Here is a 24,709-nt window from a genome sequence, read left to right as displayed (position 1 = left end):
GCAAACAGCAACGCTTGCTGGCAGAGGTTTTTATTTTCAACTAAAACAAGAACAGTGGGAAATTTGTTTACAAGAGCAAGCTGATATCGTAGAAATAGGCTCCGATCCGGTCAGAAAAACAGAGATAAGATGCCCTACGAAGGACTGCAGACCTGAGCCAGGATCGCATATGGCACCATTCCAGAGTCATTTTAAAAAAGCACCCTAATTGCCCTTAAGAGGAGTCCTGGGCCTTTACGATAACACTCTGATTGCTGGTGTTAAGACGTTAGCTGTGATTTGTAATCAAGTACCTGCTGGTGGATGTAAAAAAAGATAAAGGAAACAATGAAAGCGTCCAAAGCTCTGAATCAGTGGGAATGGTAATGGGTGGAGGTTTTGGGCTGGGGTAGGGAAGGGGTGGAGGTTTTGGGCTGGGGTATGGGTGGGGTGGAGGTTTTGGGCTGGGGTAGGGAAGAGGTGGAGGTTTTGGGCTGGTGTAGGGCTGGTATGGATGTTTTGGGCTGGAGTACATATGGGCTGGGGTACAGTAGGGGTTGGGTGAAGAGTCTGGGGTACAGTAGGGGTCCGGTGGAGGTTTTGGGTAGGTGTAGTGGTGGAGTGGAGGTTTTGGGCAGGGCTAGGGGGGTGGGGTGGATGTTTTGGGCTGGGATATGGGTGAGGTGGAGGTTTTGGTTAGAGGTAGTGGTGGGGTGGAGGTTTTGGGCAAGGGTAGGGGCCAGGCGGAGGCTTTGGGCTGGTGTAGCGGGTGTGGTGGAGGTTTTGGGCTGGGGTATGGGTGGGGTGGAGGCTTTGGGCTGGTGTAGCGGGTGTGGTGGAGGTTTTGGGTGGGGTATGGGTGGGGTGGAGGCTTTGGGCTGGTGTAGCGGGTTTTGGTGGAGGCCCTGCGCAGGGGCAGGGGGTGGTGTGGATGTTTTGGGTAGGGGGTGGGGTCAAGCTGTTTGTTTTCTTTAGAAACCCCAAAGCTGTCAGTTACCACAGGCGACCCAGTCACCCCCTGCGGTCTTTCCTGTTAAAATGTCAAACACAAGCTCTGTCAACCCATGACATCTCTGCTCAGCTCAACGCTGCTTTCAGAAAGGAACTGTCATCTCCCATTTATCAAATCTGGTCCTGACAGTATATACCGGCAATGGTGCGCTACTTTACCAAAAAAATAAATAAATACAATAGCCAGCACTCATGTATTGTGTGCATCTATCGGCAGATTTAAAATTTTCATGGGTGAATATGCCTGTCGATTGCCATCTACACATAGGGGCGATATAGCTCAGGAGGTAAGACCGATTGTCTGGCAGTCGGAGGATTGCCGGTTCAAACCCCGCCCTGGGCATGTCGAAGTGTCCTTGAGCAAGACACCTAACCCCTAACCTCTAACTGCTCTGGCGAATGAGAGGCATCAATTGTAAAGCGCTTTGGATAAAAGCGCTATATAAATGCAGTCCATTTACCTTTACCATTTACATTTATACAGATTATATCATCTTTAATAATCATTTAGCATCACAACCACAGAGAGGCTTTCTAATTCCTTGGTTGCAGTTACTGATACGCATTTACAAAATGTTTTGTATTTCTGGCGGGAATAAATCAACCAGTATTTAATATTAATCTCAATAAGATTATCTCTCTGCTTTTCTTAAAACCTTGTTTTCTCCCCAATTTGGAATGCCCAGTCGTATTTATCGACGCTCATTGCCGCAAGCTCCGCCATCGATTTTGTAGAGCTCTCCCGCGAAGCGTGTGATGCCAGCCGCCGTATCTTATCACGGTGCGGCTGGCGAGTGGGGCTCACTCACACAGACGTGAGTCAGAGGAAGACGCTTTACGGCGGCTTAACGGGGAGACTGGGGGGCGCCGGGGGAAGGGGGGGGGGGGGGGGGGCGGGGGTCAGCGGTGCGTGACGAGGGTCTGTTATTCCAGCCGACCGAAAACCCCCCCCCCATCCCAGGGACGACGCAAGCGTCTACACTCAGACATAAAGCATAAAGGTACACTGGAGGTACATTTTTATTCTTCAGGGAACACATTTCCCAAATGTGCCCTGAAAGTACATTAATGTTCTATTTGGGTATTCATAAGTGCCATTTGCAAGCAAAAAAAACTTAAAATGAATGAATGTTCATTACTGGCTAGTTGTGCAATTAACCATCCCAGTGACAAGCGTTTGTACCTTTATAGTAATTTTTTAATATCTTTTTTCTGAGAGTGTATTGCCCTGCAGGCCTGTTAGCCAGACTGCAGTGGCAAGTTGTATTTTTGGGGTCCACCCACGCACTAGACAGCACCGGCACAATTTGGATTTGTGGGGACCACCCGTGCAGTAGAGCAGTGTTTTAACAGGATGAGCCACCCAGCTGCCCCCCAGTACTGCTGGAGGCCAGGGCTGCTCAGCCCAGGTCCTGGAGGACCACAGGGTGGGGCCATTTTCACTTCACTCATCCCATCAGTTCAAGCAGCTAATCACACAGCCAGCTAGCCTCAGCTGCTTTCTATGGTCTTCAGCAGATGCTGTTCCTAAGGTAAACACAAAAATCCCAGATCCTGTGGCCCCCAGGACCAGAGTTTGGGTAACTTGCTTCAAAGAGAGACAGGGAGAGAGAGAGATAGAGAGGGGGAGAGAGAGACAAAAAAAGAGGGCTAAAAGTGATATTTTCTTTATTTCAATGAAGCTGGAGGTTATCGAGTCATTAATTTAAAACTATTCTTTTTTTTAACATACTGAAGTGTCTTTCACCTATAATACCAAAAGCATTTTTACTTGCTCTTTTTCAGTTGTTGGTCTAAAGGGACAGTCTTGAGTTTATCAGGTTTAACCGACAGTTATTTTTTCAGAGTACAGTGAAAAGTAACATATATGAACAACATCTTAACGATAATTTGCGATCTGAGAGCGAAAGGTCCTTTGTGGCTGTTATGAAAGGGATAGTGGGACCCCTGGATATGAGAGTTAGAGGACAGCTGTCTTTTCCTCTCCATTAACTCCAGGATCATTTATTTTTTAGAAAATATTTCACAAAATTCACAAGCAGGGAAACTGCAGGAAGCAGTGTACCAGAACGGTACTGATGCAGAACTGACGTGTGGAGAGAGCAGAGAGAAAACAAGTGTGGACAGGAACACACAGACTCCCTACAGACCCACATAAGGACACACACACCCTACAGATCAGCGTAAGGACACACACACCCTAAAGATCAGCATAAGGACACACTCCCTACAGACTAGCATAAGGACACACACTCCCTACAGATCAGCATAAGAACACACACTGTCTACAGATCAGCATAAGGACACACACTCCCTACAGATCAGCATAAGAACACACACTCCCTACAGATCAGCATAAGAACACACACTCCCTACAGATCAGCATAAGGACACACACTCCCTACAGATCAGCATAAGAACACACACTCTCTACAGATCAGCATAAGAACACACACTCTCTACAGATCAGCATAAGGACACACACTCCCTACAGATCAGCATAAGGACACACACACACAATCCCTACAGATCAGCATAAGGACACACACAGTCCATGGATAAAGGAGGACCTTTGATAGTGTCATCCATTATCAAAAGCATGCATTCCTGTAATGTATAAACTTGCAGTATTACCGGCAGCAGTAAAAAAAAAAATTTTTTTTTAAAACATTACATTAAAAAACATTAATGTAAAAAAGACTGTTATGCCAGAACCAAGGGGTATCTCTTGGGTATAGAGAGCGGCAGGACTGGTGAGGTCACTGAGTTTGGGCGTGAGGTGACCCTGGAGAAGAAGCTGAGCATTGTTTATTTATAGAGACGGGACAGTGCTTATTTTTATTTTTGGGGTTATCATTCCTGACAGGCAAATGAGGTGGAAAACCTCGCCCCCCCCCCCTTCATTAATTTAACGGCTCTCGTTTGCCTGGTCCTCTCACCGCGCGCACCGCTATCTGAGCCTCCGAGGCCCTGGAGGGAGGCTCGGGCAAGGGCAGATTTATGTATTGTGCTCTTTATGTGTGCATGTTCTTCTGTTGTAGTGTGTAATTATTAGTGCTCCTGTGTGTGTGTGTGTGTGTGCCTGTGTGTGCTCCTGTGTGTGTGTGTGCCTGTGTGTGTGCGTGAGTGTGTGTGTGTGTGCACGTGCATGTCTTGTACAAAGACTGCCAAGGACCTAACACAAAACCCAAAAATAGACAGTAGCCTGGGAAATGTATTTATTTATTTATTTTCATAATTTCCCTCAAAACTAACCTCAAAATAAGCTGAGCCTGGCAAAAAAGCCTCGATTTTGCCAGGCTAACGCAACGGCAAACTCCCTGCCAGCATAGACTGCCTTTTCAGTGCCACTAAAATCCCCAGAAAACTTTAAGTAAATGCATGTCGACTAATGTCCTGTAAGTCAAAATAGGGTGGAATCCATTTCATTCAGTTTGCTTGTGGGATTTGAACCCCTATTCTATTTCAGGACAGGTGAGTATCATCCAAAAATAGAGAGGTAAGGGTCTATGGGCCTCTTTTGGTAGAGAAATAATAAGAAACTTCATCAAATGCAGAGAGTGCATTTTTGAGTAGGGAACATTAGTGGTGCACGGCCCCTGTAGACATTAAATAATAAGAATAATAATAATAATAATAATAATAATGATAAAGACATTAAATATTGTAAGAACCAGTAATGCAGGAACAATAGCTCTCGGCCTTATGTAGCTAAAATTCCTGTATTACTGTCTCTTTCAATATTTATTATTATTATTATTAATAATAATAATAATAATAATAATAATAATAATAAATGAAATTTAGAAGAAGCTGCAGTGACCCTTATATACGACAGAGTATCCATACAAGGGGAGCCCCAGCCTTGAATGCCTTGTCCCTAGTTTTTAAAATTTGTGGCTGGGACAGAGAGGTCCTTTGTTGAGGGCCCGAGGGAGTGTGTTTGACATTCTCAGACACTCTTTTCAATGTGGTCCATCCCAGCAAGGTCAGGAGTTGGTCAGCCTCTAGCACGTGGGCAGGAAACGCAACAGGAAGTGGATTCCTTCTGGAAGCATCGCCGAAGACGCTCTGAATGTGTGAGAGGGCACATGCCTGCAGCCCACGGTAACACGGATTATTCAAATATGGGGGGGGGAAAAGAAAAACAGGGTCTTCCCCTGCAGGCTATTCAACTCTACATGGCTAAGAGATGCTGAACTCATCAATCATTTAGTGCTTATCTTCAAGCTAATCCTGTAAAAGCATTCCTGTCAACAAGTTTGGAGTCATTCTTTTTTCTAGTTTCAAATCCTCTTTAGCTCCATTTAATGGAGCTGGATTTAATTTTGTGTAAGTGTCTAATCCTTCCTCAGAATATTTTTAGGTAAGAATTCAAGCAATTTCCAAATATCGCAACAGCAAGGTGGAGTTTCACCGACAGGAGCTGACAGGTTCATTTGTATTTTGGGAAGACAAAGAGGCAGGCTTCGGTTGCGTGGACGCGATGCCAGTCTCTGTGTGGGCCCATCTGAAGGCAAAGCCAGGAAATCAAGAAAGACGAGGAGAGAGCAAGCGTGAAAGCTAACCGCTAAGGTTCAGTATTTCCAAAACACAGATTTGTGTCGCTTACGCTCTTCTTATTTCTTAAGCCGCTGGGAACGAAAGGTCCAACTATTGCTCAAAGCCAGAGACTGAAGATGTTTATCAGGTTGGGGACGTGCCAAAACATGCGCCGCGGACGAGTCTATTTTCTTTATCGGCTCAAGATCGGCGAGTTTTCTCGCGTCCGCGCGTAGTCCGTGCTGAAAAGGGTCCAACTTCTCTTCCTGTCCGCATCAGTGACGGATGTACAGATCGGTAATGATAACCCATGGACTGAACATTTAGCTCTGCGCTCTAGGGATTCCCATTTTCCCCATCTCTGTGAGGCCTTTGCTGTAGAGCAGCCAGCTGAAGAGTGGTTGGTGGTTTTAGTGTTAGTTGGTACATGCAAGCTGGGGAAAATGGTGGACGGGGGAACCCTGTTCTGTCTGCGCCCAAACAGGGATTCCCAGCCATTCCGACCCCAGGACCCGCTTAACAAGCAAGATAATGTGTTTTCTGTGACCTCACACCCTATAGCCAAACGTAAAGACCAAATAATAAAATGCAAACTCAAACTATATTTTATGGAATGCAAAACAATTTTGTGTACAAAAAGTGACAGTGGATTAAGTTATTATTAAAATAGCTCTTGCATCCCACCCGGGCCATTCTCACGACCCGCCTGTGGGCCCCCATCCGCATTTTGGGAACCGCTGCTCTAGATCGACTGTCTTGCCTTACAGTGGTGTCAGGCAACATTCCGTGCTTAATCCAGATAAGCTGGGTAACTGATTAGTGCAGTCCGCAGATCAGCACTGCCATGTGCTAATGAAATAATTATTGCATCAGGTTCCACCTGGTTGTTTTAGGCCCTGTCCACACGTATATGGACTTTTCTGAGAACGTAGTTTTCCCCCCTCCATTTAAAAAAAAAAAAGAAAAAATCCCATCCACACGGCCGGCGTTTAAAAAAATATTTCCATCCACACAAGAACGCTAAAACGATTTCCGCATGCGCAATACACCGATTGCCACGGTAACAGATGCGGGAGTTGACGTTGTGACGTCAGCATTTTCATAAAGCTCCATTTTTCTTGTCCACACGTAGACAGAGAAACCGGAGTTTTGAAAAATCTCCACCTTGGAAGGAGCTTTCAAAAAGCTTCATTTTCAGTGACCTAAAATGCTGTGTGGGCGGGAGGACAAAATGGAGGGAAAAAACTACGTTTTAAAATAAATCCGTAAACGCGTGGACAGGGCCTTAAAGCAGTCCAGTTGCAATGAGCGGAGCCACCAGTTGGTCTCCACCATGTGACCTGCAAGGATTAAACTAGTATTTCAATGGCTATCCTCCAGGTGTCCCCAAAAGGACTCCAACAACACAGTCATGTGAGTAATCATACAACTGTGTTTCTAACTGAGACATCAATAAAATATAATTAGTTGGTCTATCATGGGGAGAGACAGGAAGAACATGGATGGAAGTTGATATGCTGTGAAAAGCAGGTCTTTGAGCCAGTGGTTCTCACTTCTGATCCTGGAGAGCCACAGGGTCTTCTGGCTTTCGTCGTTACTCAGTAGCACATTTAATCAGTTAAAGTAGTTGTTTACACGGCTAATTCAGGTCACCTGGTCTCTTGGGTCTGAATCAGTCACTGATCTTGAGGAAAAAACAAAAAACAGCACATTCTATGGCTCTCCAGGACCACGATTGAGTATCATTGCCTACTGCTTCTAACAAAACCTGACATACCCCCGTACAACATACTGAATGTCCATGGTAGAAAGTAATCAAAATGAATCACTGTCACTCATCATCTGTGCTTAATTATTGGCAATTACTTCATCAACTTAGGCTACTTAGAGTTGGTGCAAATGGGATAATTGAGAAGTGGCTTGAAAAAGAGGCTATGGGGACCTCTAGCTGGCGGAGGACTGAAGTACCATGCGAGATAACAAGGGGAATCGATCTGGTGACCCCAGCAATGAGCCTAATGCATTGGCGATGTCAGTCCAAAATTTCCATCAAAAATGACAGGCAGTTGGTAGACAATTGACAGCAGCTACAGGTGACATCACTGACAGGTGTACAATACTGGAATGCTGTAAAATGCGTGAGGTGCTTGGCAGTTCAGACTGAAGACCCAGTGCACTTTTTAACTTTGCTGATGTTACACACAAAACGTCTGACAGGTAGTACAGTCATGCATTGATATAAATCAGGGCAGCACAGTCCTGTTCCTGGAGACCTACCATCAATCCTGGCGGTTTTCATTTCAACCCTAATTTGGCACAGCTGATTCCACTAATTAGCAGCTCAACAACATCTCTACCTGTTCAATGAGGTGAGCTTTGTTAGCTCTGGAGCGAACACATACAGTAACACGCACAACACACATACACACAGCTCCAATGTTCAGTAGCTCTTGTTTATCAATACATTTTGAAGAGTTGTCTTAGGCAGTGAAATAAGGCAGTGAAATATGTGTGCAATAAGTGCACGTGCACACTGGACGGTTGGGGAAGTTGGAATTTTCCAATTTTTTTCAACCATTAAGCACCCTGTTAGCAAACTAGCCGATTAGCTAATTCAGCCACCTTCTTGCTGACTGTAGGGTTTTGTGGGTTTTTTTGTTTTTGCCTCCCAGGAGCAAAATATAATTGTAGCTAGTTTGCCTTTATTGTTATGTGCTAATGTAGCTGTATTTTATCATCTGATTCTGGAAAATTTTAATAAATAGCTTAATAAAATATTTAGCTATTTAAAATATTTAGCTTATGATATTATGTACTTAGATTTCCAAAAAAAAAAAAAAAAATTGATAAGACTTGTTAGCAAAATGAAGACAATAGGAATTACAGGAGGTATTTCAGAGTTGATTCGGAACTGGCTACAGGGTAGAACACAAAGAATAGTAGGAGGGATATTATCTGAGCAGGGAGCTGTTAAAAGTGGAGTCCCACAAGGATCAGAGCTGGGACCGCGGCTCTTCCTCATTTATATCAGTGCCCTTGACAGGGACTAAATTGGGAGCTAATAATTTGGAATCCATTAAAGTAATCCAGGAAGATTTAACCCAAATGCAGAAGTGGGCGGAAACCTCTCAAATGAAATTCAATATGGCCAAATGTAAAGTTCTGCATGTGGGAAATAAAAATTTTTGGCAGGATTACTTTATGGGAGGAAAAAAATTGAATGTTCTAAATTTTAAAAAGACTTGGGAGTAATGGTTGATCAAAGTCTTTCAGGTTCTAGGCACTGAGCTGTAGCAGTAGAAAAGGCCAACAGAATGCTGGGATATATAGACAAAAGTATGAATCCAAAAGTATAAATCCAAGGAAGTTATACTTATCGTATACAATACATTTGCTAGACCAGAACTGGAGTATTGTGTGCAGTTTCAGGGACCATACTACAAGAAAGATACAGAGCTTCTGGAAAAGGTTCAAAGAAGGGCAACCAAATTGATTTGTGGTATGAAAGACGAAAGCTATGAGGAAGGACTTAAGATACTTAATCTCTTCAAGTTTAGTAAAAGGAGACTTAGGGGTGATTTTATTGTCTTTTAAATTTATGGAGGTTCTTCAGGTTCAGTGCTATTAGCAGAACAATGGGGCATACATGGAAATTAGCAAAAGGTAAATTCAGCACAGACATTAGGAAGATTTAGAGGCAGAGACTCTGGGGATTTTCAAGACCAGGCTTGATACAGTGTTAAATAAAATCTAGTCTGTGGGTAATCAGAGCACTAGGTGCCATTAAGTCAGGAAAATGGCGAACGTTGGGCTGAATGGCCTGTTCTCATCCTTATGTTATGTTATGTTATCTTCTCACCATATTACAGAGAGGAGCACGGCAATGATATGCTGACAGCTTCAACATGATCACTGAGCTGCTTTATTTGTTAATCTCTAAACATCGCCAGAGTGGAGACAGAGATGCCCTGGTGCTGTCCATTTCTAAAAATAACCCCCATTATCAGACATAATCAGGACACATTTAATGTCTGGTCATGCGAGACTCAATTCATTCATTTGCCTCAGTCAATGTGTCCGCATAACGTTGTTCTATTTTTAAACTCGGGACAGGCCTCTATAGAGGATTCCAAAAAGTGCTGGAGAGCGACTGCTAACAGGCACGCCTCTGTCTTCTGTCAGTTCCTGTTAGTTGATGCCTGTACACAAAACAGCGGCGTTTATTGCAGAGCAAAGAGCTTTTCAACACCTAATGAGCAGAATTAAATGGAAACAGATCCTTCTGTCCTCTGTCGGACAGAGGAGAGCCTCTGATTTCTCCTGGGACTTTTGGGGTACCGGAATTTCACAGACTTCCCGTCTGGGAAGCAGGACAAAGCAGCGCACAGAGGGGGAATGGAGTGGGAATTTCAGATTGAAGCAACTGGACACAGATTCCAGCTTCAGTTCTCTTCAGATCTTTTGCTGTATACCCCTCTCTTCACATTCACCGAATGTTTAGAAGAAGAGAGCTCATTTGGTGTGGGATATGGTAATAGTGCTTTGTGTGATATACCCCACTTAACCATTCATGTCACGTTGGCCAATCAGAGCAAAGACCGTGGGCCATTGAAAAAGTGTTGCACAGCCTGCTGGCTGCTACAGCTTTTATTACATGCATGTAGAAAAATTTTAAAGTGGAGAGGGTATGAAGTATGAATTTTTCTATGTGACAGATGTTCAGACCTGCAAACATCTAACTGGCATTGGTAGGGTACAAATACACTGAAATGTACAAAATACCTTCCAAACAAATATTATCTATTGACTAAAATTGTGGGATATATAGAATATAGATATAAAATCACATTAAATGCATGTAAATACACATAGGAAATGCAGGTAAAATCACATTAAATGCATGTAAATATATATATGAAATGAATGTCAAATACACATGTGAAATGCGTGTAAATATACATCTGAAATGCATGTAAATACACATGTGAAATGCATACTGTTTGAAAATACTTCCCATCCCTACTCAGTGGTCATATGAGTGGGAGGAGTTTCCTTATTTTTTAAATGCATTTTCGCCCTTTTTCTCCGAAACTGGAATGCCAGTCATTCCCCAGCCATGCTCATATCTCAAGCTTTGGAGGCAGGGAATGCTCCCCTCTGAAAATCTGTGATGTCAAGCTGCTGCTTCTCTGCACACTGCCCTACACAAGCTGAGCGCTGGCCTGGACCGGCCCGTGGGGCTCAACCGCAAGTAAGAACAACACCTTCCCGAAACCCCCATTCAGCTCCCCATTCAGGGGGCTTTTTGCTGACCTGGCAACCCAAAGCCAGGGTTTCATCTGCCCCGATTCCCCCAGAAAGCAGAACTGCTGGAAGTCATCTGGACTTCTTAGTTTTGATTAGTCATCTGGAGAACAGAACAGATGCTGGTATTGCAGAAATATTTTTTTTTAAACGCTCGTTAACTTTCCTTTTTTGTCCACGAACGTTTACTCCCTCGATGCATCTGCTGTTTTCTTCTCTTTTTTCCCCTCTCTGAACGGGATCCCTGTGGTGGTATGAGTGGGACCGGAGCTGATCGGTGGGTGGGGTGGGGTGGGGGTGTAGAGGGTGCGGCTGTGCACCTCCACAGGGCTCATTTGGGGCGATGCTGAGGTGCTGCTGCACTGGGATGGAGATTAATCCGCTCGAGTGCTTTGAGCTCATTCGTTTTGAAAAAGAAAAGAAAAAGAAAACGGTTTTGGCAGCGGGACCATCTGTGACTCAAGTTCCCAGAGTGCTCGAGTTTGTCAACTGGCTGATTAGGATTTACAGTAAGAAGAATCTGTGATGAGAACAAGCCATCCAGCCAACCTGGCCCCTCTCTCTTTCTTCGAGCAAGGCGTGGGTCACACACAGGAGCTTTCCGTTTATTCCATACATTTCTGTGCAAAGGTCAGCCTGTGCTTTCACTTAACTATGGGGAATATTTATCAAATACCAATAACGTGGTCATTAAAGTACGCTGGCTTGATCATTTGTTTATTCCAAATAAGGGCGTGCTGAAAAGGCATTAGTCAGGGATTTTAGACCCTCCCAGAGGCCCCTGTGGATGATGTAAAATGAAACTGAGCATTTTGTGGGATGAGTGATCGTTAGGGGATGATAATTCAGATAAAGAAACGGAGATGAGAGAGAGGACAGACGGGGAACTCAATGAAGCGATCCCGCCCCCCAGAGGCAAAGAGAGTGGGAGAGGGAAAAGATAAGCAGAGACGGCTACAGAGGTCACGCGGTTATCTGGGGTGATCCACATCGCCGAGAGGACGAGGAAAATGAGGGAGAGGATGGAGGCTGGGATGAAGACTGGCAGTTCCATAGTCCCCCAGCAATTGTGAGGCTGTGCACGGGAGAATGCAGTCAGTAGCCATGGCAACATGTGTCCTGCTTCTCCCACGGAGGCCCAAAGCAATCAAGGCGTGCTGATTTGCTTCACCTGTAATGACATCCTCACAACGTGCGTTAATTAGCTAAAAGTGACCATCAACAATGCAATTAACCAAGCTATCAGGCAGTCAGGGAGTGCATGGCCTCAGTAAGGTAAATCTGAGAGGGGTTGTTTATTTTTGTCGTCGGGCTATCTCAGTTAACTGCGTCTTTTAAAAGGAAAGTCGCCTAGACGTGTACAGTTGACTGTGTTTGTGCGTTCTGCCCATTGCTACGTGGCTGGCGTGACCCCGTTCAGGGTTGGCGACTCTCAGCTCTTTTGGCGCGAGATACGTGCTTTCGGGCTCTGTCTCACGCTCTCACGCTACCCAAACACATCTCAGGCCAAATAAAACGACCGCAACTAAAAACAAAGCGGCTCCTCGATAAAACAAGTTATGCATCAGCTCGCAGGACAAAGTGTGATTGGTTCATTAACATTACAGAGAGACTGTTGATTGGGGTATGTTTTATATATACCCAAATCAACACCCCACCTCCCCATCCCCCACCCCCCACCCAGTTTATGATCTCAACCCCCCCTGTCTACAATCTTAATCCCTTCTCCACCCTGGTCCAAGATCTCACTCCAGCAGGCTGACCTGCTGTTAGCTAGCTAGTTTGGTTGCTTGGTTGCCTGGCGTGATGATGTGTGGTCAATGGGTGAGTAAACAGCCAGTGACCAAACCTGAGTTCATCATGTCCGGAGCGTCAAATAGGGGAGAGAGATTGTCCCTTTTTCTGTCTTGACAGCTACAGTAACTTTCCATGTTTACTACTAGCTTGCCATGATTAAAAACAGCTTCATCAGTGTTTGATATTGTCGCATCCCTGTGGTGCAAGTTAAACTTTGAGGTAACGTTTGAACACCCCATGTTCACATAGCGAGCGACTTGGTTGACCAGTTGCCGGAAGTCCATTCATTCTCTATGTTGCTGAGCGACAGCCAGCAACCCGAGCAGCTGAGCGGCGAAAGCTGCCGGAGAAATGTTGCCCACGGTTTATCGTTTGCAGACATCACCCGTCAACAGCCAATCAGAGTTCTGGACTTCCTATTTTTCCGACCAATGTGATAACATTTTGTGAATAATTGTTAGGCCTGGCTTCAATCATTGCAATGGAGGAGCAGCTAAAAACTTGAAGGTTACGCTGCAGACAAATATGTGGCATATGGCTATATGGCAAATATGTGGCTTGTACCAAAATCAGTAACATTGAGACCAAAACACTTTTTTTTTTTATACACCACCGTAGAGCTAAGTGTGTGAGTGAATGGTGTGTGTGCCCTGCGATGGACTGACGAACTGTCCAGGGTATATTCCTGCCTCTTGCCCAATGCATGCTAGGATAGGCTCCAGGACCCCTGGCGTCCCTGACCAGTATAGATAATGGATGGATGGATGGACTATAGAGCTAGCTATTGCTATACATTAGCTGTTGAGAGAGATAGAGGGATCTCTAGCTTGCTAGCTAGCTGGTGAGATAGAGAGATCACTATCTAGTTAATGAGAGATATAGATAGCTAGATAGCTGGCTAGCTACTAAGAAACAGATATATCATTAGCTAGCTAGCGATATAGCAGTAACAAAAATTATAATAATTAGCTGCAGCTGCGCAAGACTAGCCCCTCCCTCAGCCTAGTACACTTGAGCGATCCATCGACCGAATCACTTGCTGTGTGAACGTGGGGTTAGAATACTATTGAAGTTACAGAGCAAAAAAAAAAACTTAATTCAAAACCGCACATTTTTATGATTTCTTATGTAGGGATTACATAAGGCAGATCTGTTCAAATTCCTGTTTCATGTAGAGTTTGCTGACATTAGTCCTTTGCTCTCTGTGAAACACATTTTACTGTTGGCCGCTACGTGGCGGTGTCATTCTTTCACTACATTACATTACATTACATCACATTACAGGCATTTAGCAGACACTCTTATCCAGAGCGACAAACAACAAGTGCATCAGTTCAAAGTGCAGAGGTGCAGAAAAACACACTAGAGCTTGTAATTTTCACCAGAGCCCAATAAAACCCGACCTGAACCTGACGGTTTGGCTCGGTTTCAGTCCCTACTTTTGTCATTTTTTTTTATCAGACTTGCCTGGGGTCAGGCCCTTTTAGCTGGCCCTTTGTAGCCCTTTTGACTGCAGAACCTCTCGCCAGCTGGATGGCAGGCGAAGGCAAACGAGCCTCGGCTGCGCGAGTGACGTCACAGACGCTTCAGAGCCGACGAGAAAAGGGGGGAGTGTGAAGCTAGGCAACGGCCGCTGAAAGGAAAATGCGAGGTCCGGATAAACTTTCGCATGGTTTTTAAAAAGCTTCAAAAACTGCAAAAAAACGAATTTACACAAAATATACACACTGTACATATTTAAAAACACATTTCCTAAAAATATTATCTAAAAAATTATATCAAAATCAAGGAATTTATATGCTAAACTTACAATACAACTAAATACCGAATAAGCCATATCGCAAAGCAATGATTCCTGTGTTTTCCTGCATTCACTCAAGTAACTGGCTTTTTTCAACTGTGGACATGTTTTTGGTGAGATAAATCAAATGATACAAAGTCTTTATTTTCCCTCTCTCTTTGATCACTCTCTCAGCATTATTATATTATATATTATATTATATTATATTTTTTTTTTTTTTTGCTGGCAAAGATAAAGTTTTCAGAAGACACCTGGGTTACATTTAGACTGTCACATACCTGTACCTGGCCAAACAGTTTTTTCTTTTCAAATCTGATCTGTTTTTGTCTGACTGTCCACACTCTACCTCACATATAACTTGTGCTCTGAAATGGATAGCACAAGATAAACTACAACCTTCTGCTATTTCCTGAAAACATTCTTATTTTTGATACTCAGAACCAATCAGGCAGAGAGTAGGGTCTCAACACTCCAGGGTGGATTAATGTGACTGCACCATTTTGACTGTGCAAAAGAGAACTGCATTTTGTGTCTGTCCAACACTGTAACACACTGTAAATAAACATCCTTTCATCCGTTACAAACATTGGGTCCGTCTCTTTACTCTCCTGTTGCCTTTACCTGACTGTCTTATGTCTCTTTTTTAACTGTGCAGTTATGAAATCAGAAGTCAGAATCAAAGTGAAACGCTACATCTACTGCAGGAAAAAAATAATTAACTATCATTGATTTTATTATGATGAATTATTATGTGTGTTTCGTCGGAAAAAAAAGTGGTGTAGACTGAGAAAATACAGCCTGTGGACTGTGAACAACAGTTATTCACTGAATTATTGATGACTGACAGGTTTTTTCCACATGAAAAATATCGATACAGGGTTTAAAATTTAATGAAGGGGCTTTATCACATGGGGTCCGGTGATGGCTGGTCACAGTGGACACGGGGGGAATACTCAATTTAAAAAAATAATTTATTAACCTTTAAAAAAATAATTTATTAACCTTTATTTAACCAGGAGGTCCTGCTGAGATACTAATCTTTTTTGCATGTAAGACCTGGAGTCCTGCTGTGTGAAGACAACACGAGGGTTAATCAATATGGAGATGATTTTACTCTGGTATTTTTTCACCCTTTGGGCGGTGGAGGTGGAGAGAGGAGGAGGAAGAGGAGGAAGAGCTCAGCTCTGGGCCCTGTGGAGGTCAGATGAATACACTCCTGTCAGCCGGTCAGACCGAGGCACAAACGGATTTAAATACTGAGCCCTTTAATGAATGAGTTTAACAAGTACAGAACAGCAAACTATAAACTTTTCCTCTGTGCATAATTAGTAAAAACAGTCTGACACGTGTGTTTGTGTGTGTGTGTGTGTGGTGCAGCACAGATGTCAAAATTAAAGAAACAAATGATTGTATTACTTTTTTTTCTTCCAAAGTCTACCCCCGGGAGTCCGAATCTCCCGAATGTGGCGGAGCTGGCGGGCGTGTGCTGGCGTACGAGCTGCGGTTTGGGCCGGAGACAGAGGAGGAGGCTGAAGTTTTGGAAAAGGCGTGTTTTTCTGCGGGGGTGCAGGATGGACGGGCGAGCGAGCGAGCGAGCAGAGCCAGAGAGACAGGCCGCGCTAATAACCAGACCTCCCCCAGCCCCCCCACCCCACCCCACCCCCACCCCCCCCAGCAGCCAGATAAGGGGCAGAGCATTTTCACTTTGGTCATTTCTGAAACTTGACCCCCTGAAGTGGGATAGGAGGGGAGCGTTTCTTTCTGCTTTCCCTTTCGCCAAGAGATTGAGGGATTCGCACAGAGCCCGTGGTTCTGTTCGCGGGTGAGCGTTCGCGACTGCAGTCCCGCGTCTCCACGGGGGCCAGAGGGAGTTCAGAGGAAACCCCGGGAAAAACAGGGGGAACGAGAAAAACCTCAAAAAACAAACAAACCAAAAAAAAAAAAAAAACCTCGTAAAAGAAGAAGAAGAATAAGAAGAAGAAGGAGCGTTAGGGAGGGACGGTTTGACCCGCGCGCGAGCGAGCATCTTTCCCCGGGCGACGGTGTCATGGCCGAGCAGGAGGGCAGTGAGTGAGAGGGCCGGGGAGAGGCGCGCCTTGGTGCAGGTGAGGGGTTACCTGAGCGAGCGACGGGACTGCGGAGCGCATCATGAGGCCGGCGGTGCTGGCGCTGAGCGTGCTCCTGGCGGGCGTAGCGGCGGCGGTGGTGGCGGCGGGCGGGGGTGGCGGTGGCGGCGGCGGGGGGCAGAGGAGGGGCGGAGAGGGGAGGAAGAGGCTCCACCGCGTCCAGCACGGCCACTGCAGCTACACCTTCATCCTGCCCGAGCTGGAGGCCTGCAGGGGTCCCGATCGCTACGGCAACATCAACGCCGCCCAGCGGGACGCGCCGCCGGCGGAGAGCGGCGACGGCTCCGCCCACAAGCTGCAGCTCCTGGAGACGGCCATGGAGAACAACACGCAGTGGCTGCAGAAGGTAAGGGGCCGACACCTCTCTGCGCTGCACTGTGTCCGTGTGTGCGCGTGTGTGTGCGTGTGCGTGCGTAATGTGTGTGTGTGTGTGTGTGTGTGTGTGCATCTGTGTATGTGTGCGGGAGTGTGTGTGTGTTTCTGTGTGTGTGTATGTGTGCGGGACTGTGTGCGTGTCTGTGTGTGCCTGTGTCAATGTGTGTGTGCGTGTGTGTGTGTGTGTGTGTGAGAGTGGAGATCCATTGCAGGCCTGAACTGTTGGACCAAGTTTAAGATATAAATTGAAATTACTGTCTCAAGAGTAGTGTGTGAGAATCTGAGAAATTGAGAATATAGGTTACTTTAATTATTATTGCAATAACAGGTGGTACACAGATAACCAGAATATTCTGTACCATCCTGGAAATGCTTTTTCTTAGACGCAGCCAGAGTCCTCCATACCTTGTCCCACATGACAGATAGACAGGCTTTATAAATCTCTGATGCTGTTACTAACAGCGCACATCCTAAGATAGCACTGACACTGACACGGTGACACGACAACCAGAAGAGCGAGCTCACGACACACCAGCCCACGGCGGGTACTGACACACCCCGGACCCTGCTGCAGCACGCTGCCCAAAATACATAAGCGCACAGATTAATAAAGCTGGAAAGCTTTGAGTATTTGGATCAGATGTCTCTCCTTGTTAGGAGAGTGGGAACGGTCAGCCGAGCGTGTGGCTGATTCAAAACAGCAGACTTAGGAGGGATCTGGCTGGGTGAGGTTTAACTGATTTGCTAAAAAAAAAAATGACTGTGAGATAAAATGCTGGATTGTGAGTGACAAGATAGTGGGAGGCGATAGTTAATTTAATCATCGTTGCAATATTGTTGTGGACTTCGACTTTAATAGGATGACAGGCTCTCCAACCTAGGGAAAACAAGCTTTTCATAACAATAAAAAGTGAAAAATGAAAATAATATGAAGAAGATATTCTCTCCACAGTACTATAAATGTGCTTGGTAACAGTATACTAGTGACACATTTGTTAGAAAAAACATTTTGATCAATGGATTACACCAATCACAAAGGTTGCCTGGGGTCATTGTTAGAATAAAGAACATGGTATGTTCACAGATATGATTGTCAATTGAATGGGCCCTTTAATTTGATCTATAATAAAGTGTGGTGCATGGTGTAGTTCTTAGTTATAATTGTTCACTGGAATAGAAGTGTGGCTGGACATTAATGTCTGAAGGCATGAATGCACAGTCTTAAACAAAGTGTGTGAGTATGTGCATGTGTATCGGCGCATGCGTGTGTGTGTGTATTTATGCGTGTGTGTTTATGTGTCTGTGTGTGTGTGTGTGTGTGTGTGCGTGTATGAGTGTGAGAGTGTGTGTGTGTTTATGTGTGTATGTGTATTGTGTATGAGTGTGTGTGTGTGTGTGTGTGTGTGTGTTTATGTTTGTGTGTGTATGAGTGTGAGTGTGTTTGTGTGTGTGCGTGTGTGTGTGTATATGTGTGTGTGTGTGTGTGCATGAGTGTGTGCGTATGTGTGTGTTTATGTTTGTGTGTGTGAGTATGAGTGTGTGTGTGTGTGTGTGTATGACTGTGTGTGTGTTTGTGTGTGTGTGTGTTTGTGTGTGTATGACTGTGTGTGTGTGCGCGTATGTGTGTGTGTATGAGTGTGTGTGTGTTTATGTTTGTGTGTGTGAGTATGAGTGTGTGTATGTGTGTGTTTGTGTGTGTGTGTGTGTGCGTGTGTGTGCGTTAGGGTCATCACGCCGATTCGGGTCAGGTACAGTGCTAAAGAATGTGGCGGCCTAGCGGACAGCGTGTGGGGGCGATACGGGTCAGGGCTGGGGTCCCATGATGCACCGGTGAGCACGCGCGCTCGTGGGACGTGTGACGGCGATCATCGGAAGAGCACGCAGAAGGCCCTGTGACCAATTCAGTCACCCCCCCCCCTCCTCAGACGTCTGGAATCCGACTGAAGTGTCTGACCCTGAGTTACCGAAATGAGGTTCAGCTGGTGGTCAAAACGCTCTCATTTTCTCCTGAACACGTCCGTGTATTTCCATTAAAAAAAACCCACGGCTGATTTTTCATGTATATTCAGGGTGTAATTAACGTGCATTTTACTTGAAACGGACCCGGCGAACTTATATATTCAGGGTGCAATTACCGTTAATTTCAAATGAAACCGGTTGACTTGCACACACGTATTCCTGGTGTAATTACCCCGCAAGTAATTTCAGATGAAGCAGAACCGGTCGCATGCGTACAGCAATGAAATTGAACGTGTATGTTAACATCCTTTTAACTAATGTGCGGAGCATGAATAAACAGCGGGAGAAGCCAGAATTTCGTGAGCGTTGTTTAGAGTGATGCCGAATGGATTTAAAGGAGGGCCCTCGTTGGCTGTCTGCAGTCAGGCGAGAGCAGGGAAGAAGTGGCCCTTGGATGTGGCCCCTGAGCTCTTAATCTGATAGCCAGCGATAATGCACGTCAGAACCCCCCTCGTTCCCCCACCAAAGGGTCCCGGGTATTTTTTTTTTTTTTTTTAAGGGAACACGTAGGATAGCTATTTGAAGTCCTGCTTATTTTTCTGTGTCGTGGCTGTGGACCAAACAGCTCTCCGGGAAAAGAGCTCTTCAGCCATCAAAGACGGAGGGGGGCATTACAGATTGCACGTCCCATTTACAACAGCTTGAGATGTGACAGAGGCCCCGCGAATCACCACTAATTCAGAGTTCAGCATGTTGCCAAGAAGTTACATTCGCAGTCCTCGGGCCCGCACGACGCGTTCCTCCGGTTCAGACCGAAACGCTAACGCGTCCGCCTCTCATCACTCTCGGCTCTTTGACGCAATCGAGGACGACCGCGTTTCCGCTCCGCTTGGCCTCTGCCACTCCGTGAAGGGCTCTTCAAAGCGGTAATTCGAGCGGCGTGTTTGTGAAAAGGCGCCCGCTGGAATCCCGCGCTGCGTCCGTGTGTACATACCGCGGCTCCTGGACGCGTCGCAGCGCTGGATCGGGAAAAGGAGAGGACCGTAACGTAAGCTCCCCGCTGAGCCAACTTCCTCCGAGCGGCGCTTTGTGCGGCGTGACCGGTGACAAACAAAGCGCTTGTGATCTGCGTCAGAATGATAGCACCGGCCACCACCGACAGATCAAAGCATGGCAAAAAACAACAACAACCTAACGGTGACGAGGTCATGTTTTCGCCCCCTCTCTCTGAGCTGTTCTTCAGAACATCATCAGTTTTTCCAGGCAGCGTGTGAGTCGTACGTCTGGTCCAATATAAGGGCGGTCGGGAGAAGCGCCTTTCGGGAACGATGGGCCTTGCCATGCGCTGCTTGCATCTGGACTTTGTTACTGTGTACCTCGGGAGTGAGGCGCTCGCGGTCACGGTCAGTCTCAGGGGTGAGACGCTCGCGGTCAGTCTCAGGAGTGAGGCGCTCACGGTCACGGTCAGTCTCAGGAGTGAGGTGCTCGCGGCCACGGTCAGTCTCAGGAGTGAGGTGCTCGTGGTCAGTCTCAGGAGTGAGACGCTCGTGGTCAGTCTCAGGAGTGAGACGCTTGTGGTCAGTCTCAGGAGTGAGGCGCTCGCGGTCACGGTCAGTCTCAGGAGTGAGGCGCTCACGGTCAGTCTCAGGAGTGAGGTGCTCGCGGTCACGGTCAGTCTCAGGAGTGAGGCGCTCACGGTCAGTCTCAGGGGTGAGGCGCTCGCGGTCACGGTCAGTCTCAGGAGTGAGGCGCTCGTGATCAGTCTCAGGAGTGAGTAGCTTGTGATCAGTCTCAGAAGTGAGGCACTCGTGATCAGTCCCAGGCGCTCACTAGCGAGCCAGCCGCTGGGCTCCATAACATCACCGCTGTGGCGTAAACACTGTCGGGTTCCTATCAGTAGAGCCACACCGCATTGATACGCTTCTCATTAGGCTTGCCATTGCATTACAATCACTTAGCAAACGCTCTTATCCAGAGAAACGCGCTGAGAAGGCCAGTTTACTTAACAGAGGAACAGAAAAATTTAGCATCGCCAGAAAGGCGCAGCAGCCAGATTTATGATCTATAAAAAAATGGTCCATGCGAGTTGTCTCTTAACTGAAAAGAAAACAGTTACTGTTTGCAGGAGGAAATGCAGAGCCCAGATTCTGTTCGTTAAGGCCGCTAAATTCTGATAATGTTATACGTTATAGGTAAAGCTGTGTAAAAATAGCTTATCTGTGTTGCTGTGCCTTCTTTTGCTACAACGCAAATGGCGGCATGCTTTTTCTTTCCCGCTGTGGAACTATAGGCACAGACAATTTTCTCTGATGTGTGCATAACCACTTGAACCTCGTGGCTTGGTGGACAATTTCAAAATGTTGATGTTTATTCGGAGGAGAACAAGACACATGACTCATATTAAAATGATCTCGCAGATTTCAATGCTCTGCCTTTCCAACTCACACAAACTTAATTATTTTAATTTAGTGCCCATTTCATTCTTAATCTTTAGAATGTTAATGTAGTGAAACTAATCCTATTGTAACAACAGGCGCAATTAATTCTATTTTTATAGTTTGTTAAAAGTAGCGGTTTTTTTTGCTGTACTGTAACATGATGGATGAAGACTTGGGCTTAAGTTACAGTGAAAATGTAGTTTAGGACGGACGTTCCCTCAGGATCAGATCAAATCCATATTTTCCCACCAGGACAGCGGGGAGGAGAATTATCCACAGTATGTTGGATATCAGGCGGATTTTGCCCAGCACTGTAGATTTAATCATGCTAAATTGGATTAGCAATCGCCATTTATTATTCAAGAGTTATTCTAACCAACTGAAAACAAAATGGATGGTAAAGTGCACCCTGGACGTGGTGTAAATTACTCTAATATTCTGAAAGGGCTGCAAAAAAATGTCTCTAAAAAAATCCTTATTCGACAATTTAAGTTTAATGGATGGTGTTTTTTCTAATATTAGAATGTAAAAACCGTTCCCCGGGGTCATTGTTAATGAGTTATGTCTTTTAACTTGTCATTGTTTCGTTCATCTTTGAGCTCATGAGGGAACTGACTTAAGGAGGAGGAAACGTCTGGAATGGTAATCGCTCAAGCCGTGGTCTATGGTGACACCGGCAGAATTAACCGTAGAGAGAGGAATGGGGGGGGGGGGGCAAGATGAGGGGGAACTGGGCAGAAATGGCTCGCCTCCGACAAAGTTTTGCTCAGTGGCACATTTTCCATGACAGCTTTTGGAAAAAGAAAGATGTTGTTTTTGCAATTATCCACTTTAGAAGCCATTGGGCTGAGGAAATGGAGGAAAGGAATAAAGCTTTTTGATTGGTCCTTTTACAGTGCATGAGTTGTTCTGATTGTTGGCCACTTCTCTGTGACATCTAATAACCTCCTGAGACTAAGCAGAAAAGTTTAAGTACTTCAAAAACTTTTGACATATATACAAGTGTCTTGGAAGTCAAAAACATGTTGCATTGAAAATATTATCAAAATATATATTTTTAAATGTCCCTTGAACTGTATGATTCAGCGTAGGAGAATATGCCATTTTTTATATTAAGACCAGGGATACTTGTCCCTGACAGGATACAAAAAAGAATTGCTGGCTCTGAGGAGGATATGGGAGCAAGATTAAACTTAAACATGTCACCGAAGTGAACCTGAATGGTATCTGATCCGAACTTAGAGAAATACGCGGCTCCAAGTTTTACAATATCAAAGTCTGGATATTACGGTAGGTAAGAAAGTAAAGTGCGTTGATGAGACGTTCGTAGGATGAGACACGTCCTTAAATAGACATCGTTCTCCTGCCCATAAAAGGCCTTGCAATGGCAAATTCTCTTACCCTTCCCTGGTATTAAGTGTGTCGGTCTGAGAATGAACCTCTTCCTGTATGATATTGAACTGATGCGACTAGATGCAGCGGATCAGTTTTGCTCTTGGGTGTAACTGAAATCGAGGCCCTCCCTGTGATTTAAGGAATGAATTGACCAAATAATTCCTGCTTTCTTCTAAAGTAAAGCTGCCGTGCAGTTTTGGCTTCTGCATGCAGCGTTCTGGAAGGGTCAAATCTTTAAAAATCGGTTGCTAGGGCCCCCTGCTTCTGTCCACTTCCATCCCATAATAAACACTCCCACCCCAGATTCCTATGACTGTCTGTCCCTTTCACTGAAGAACACACTGTGGACTATCAGGAACCAGAGTTACAATAAGAACTGTTCACTGTAAAACTTCTATTAGACACTACCTGGGATTCAGTTGATATTGGTCCTTAACTTTGACTAGCAATTAAATGCAAGAATTATAATTTTTATGTATTTATTTATTTATTTATTTATTTATATACAGGAATGCAGTTAGGGAAATTAGCTTTATTCACAGTCTCTGAAGTTAACTGAGTTCGCAAAAAAATAGTGTAACGCTTGCGTTTATTTGTGAGCCAAAGTTAAGGACAAATGTTGATTGAATAATTGAGTTAAACTTAAAAAAAAAAAAAAAAAAGCTGCCAATAACAGTCGTGGTTAGTCACCTCGGTAACAGGGAGGTGGTTAGATGGTTTCCCGCTCCAATACAATCTTGCATTGCTCACTTGATGGAGCTGTGGTTGGTCTTGCACCCAAAGAGACATTAGCACCTTATCACAATATTATTTGGTAGGAAGAGGTCTTTCTGAATAAAGCCGCAGACGATCACATGAACGGAAGGTCAATTACAGACGTGGCCACTGACCAAACTGTTAATCCGGATGAGATGCAACACCTGTGGTGATTACTGCCTCATAGCGATGCTACCGGTTTGTGTGGACGAATATGATACTCACAGGTGTGGAATTATAAACACATTCCCAGTTCCCCTGGTCTTCATAATCCTACAATCCTCCAGTTTAAAATGTCGAAGTTCAGTGAAAGTACCAGCAGTAGAGGTATCAAAATCAGTATTTAGTTTTAGAATGAGGCATCCAGGTGAGGTGTAAGTGAAAGCTGGTCTCTAACAGACAGCTGTGCTTTTTGCTTTGTAAGCTTTTCAGTCCCGTGGTTGCTAATAGACGTTTTACGGTAAATTGCAAGCTACTGGTGACAAGTCAGTGGGTCGGGGGCTGGGGGTTGGTGGTGGGGTTGCTGGATTCCCGGACCTAACAATTCCAGAGAGCATCTGTTTTGCGGAAAAGCCCCACACTTAGAACAACATCATCCACACAGATAAGAGGTGCTGTAAGATCTCCATCTCTCCATCGCCCTCACCCCTCACCCCCCACCCCGGCCTCCCACACCAGGCTCGCTTTAATCTGGGCTGCTGCTGAGCATCCCCCCCCCACCCCCTGACCCGCATACCCCACCCCCCACCCCCACCCCCCCACCCCACCCCCACCCACCTTGGGCGAGCCTTTCTGAGGCAGGAGATAAACCCCAAGGTATGTTTTAGAATCTGGAAGCCCTTTTGAGAGAAGATTTGCCTGGAGATAAACCGTTCAGGCTCCGGTTGAAAAACCACAGGCTCGCAAACGCAGCGTCTGAACCCGGGAGATCACAGGGAGGTATCTTTAGGAAACTCTCCCACCCGTTTCTTTCATCAGTGACACATTGTCCCCCCCTTTGGGAGGATTTTTGTTCAGCGTTCCTGGACAAACACGGGGTGCGGTGCTGGTGAACTCACTGGACACCATCTGTGTGTTGAGAAAAAAAATCACAGCGGAATGAGCGAATGACAAGAGCAACAGAAAAAAGGGGGAATCAAAGCCAAAGGATTGCGCTTCGTTTGAGATGCATGAACGGCTCATTGATAACCTATTGATGATATTCAGGGCTCTGTTTGGAAACAGCT

At 45.4% G+C, this 24,709-nt stretch overlaps 2 protein-coding genes across 2 annotated transcripts in view; one reads left to right on the top strand and one right to left on the bottom strand.

Annotated features, from left to right (window-relative positions):
* Positions 1 to 350: 350 nt before the first annotated feature.
* LOC118211363 (proline-rich extensin-like protein EPR1) lies at positions 351 to 11,890 on the bottom strand. Its single transcript, XM_035388522.1, has 2 exons — positions 11,795 to 11,890; positions 351 to 884 (listed from the first exon to the last, which is right to left on the bottom strand). Exons 1-2 carry the CDS (start codon positions 11,888 to 11,890, stop codon positions 351 to 353), a joined length of 630 nt encoding a protein of 209 aa, XP_035244413.1.
* Positions 11,891 to 16,152: 4,262 nt separating this feature from the next.
* Positions 16,153 to 24,709, top strand: part of angpt4 (angiopoietin 4) — a 60,362-nt gene continuing 51,805 nt past the window's right edge. The window contains exon 1 of the mRNA XM_035388917.1: positions 16,153 to 16,906. Coding sequence (XP_035244808.1) covers positions 16,583 to 16,906 — 324 coding nt within the window. The 5' untranslated portion in view covers positions 16,153 to 16,582. The remainder of the gene's footprint in view (positions 16,907 to 24,709) is intronic.

Source organism: Anguilla anguilla, chromosome 13 (assembly GCF_013347855.1).
Source record: "Anguilla anguilla isolate fAngAng1 chromosome 13, fAngAng1.pri, whole genome shotgun sequence".
Classification (NCBI taxonomy): Eukaryota; Metazoa; Chordata; class Actinopteri; order Anguilliformes; family Anguillidae; genus Anguilla; species Anguilla anguilla.
The sequence above is the reverse complement of the archived record's forward strand: the minus strand, read 5'-3'. Positions and strand labels throughout refer to the sequence as shown.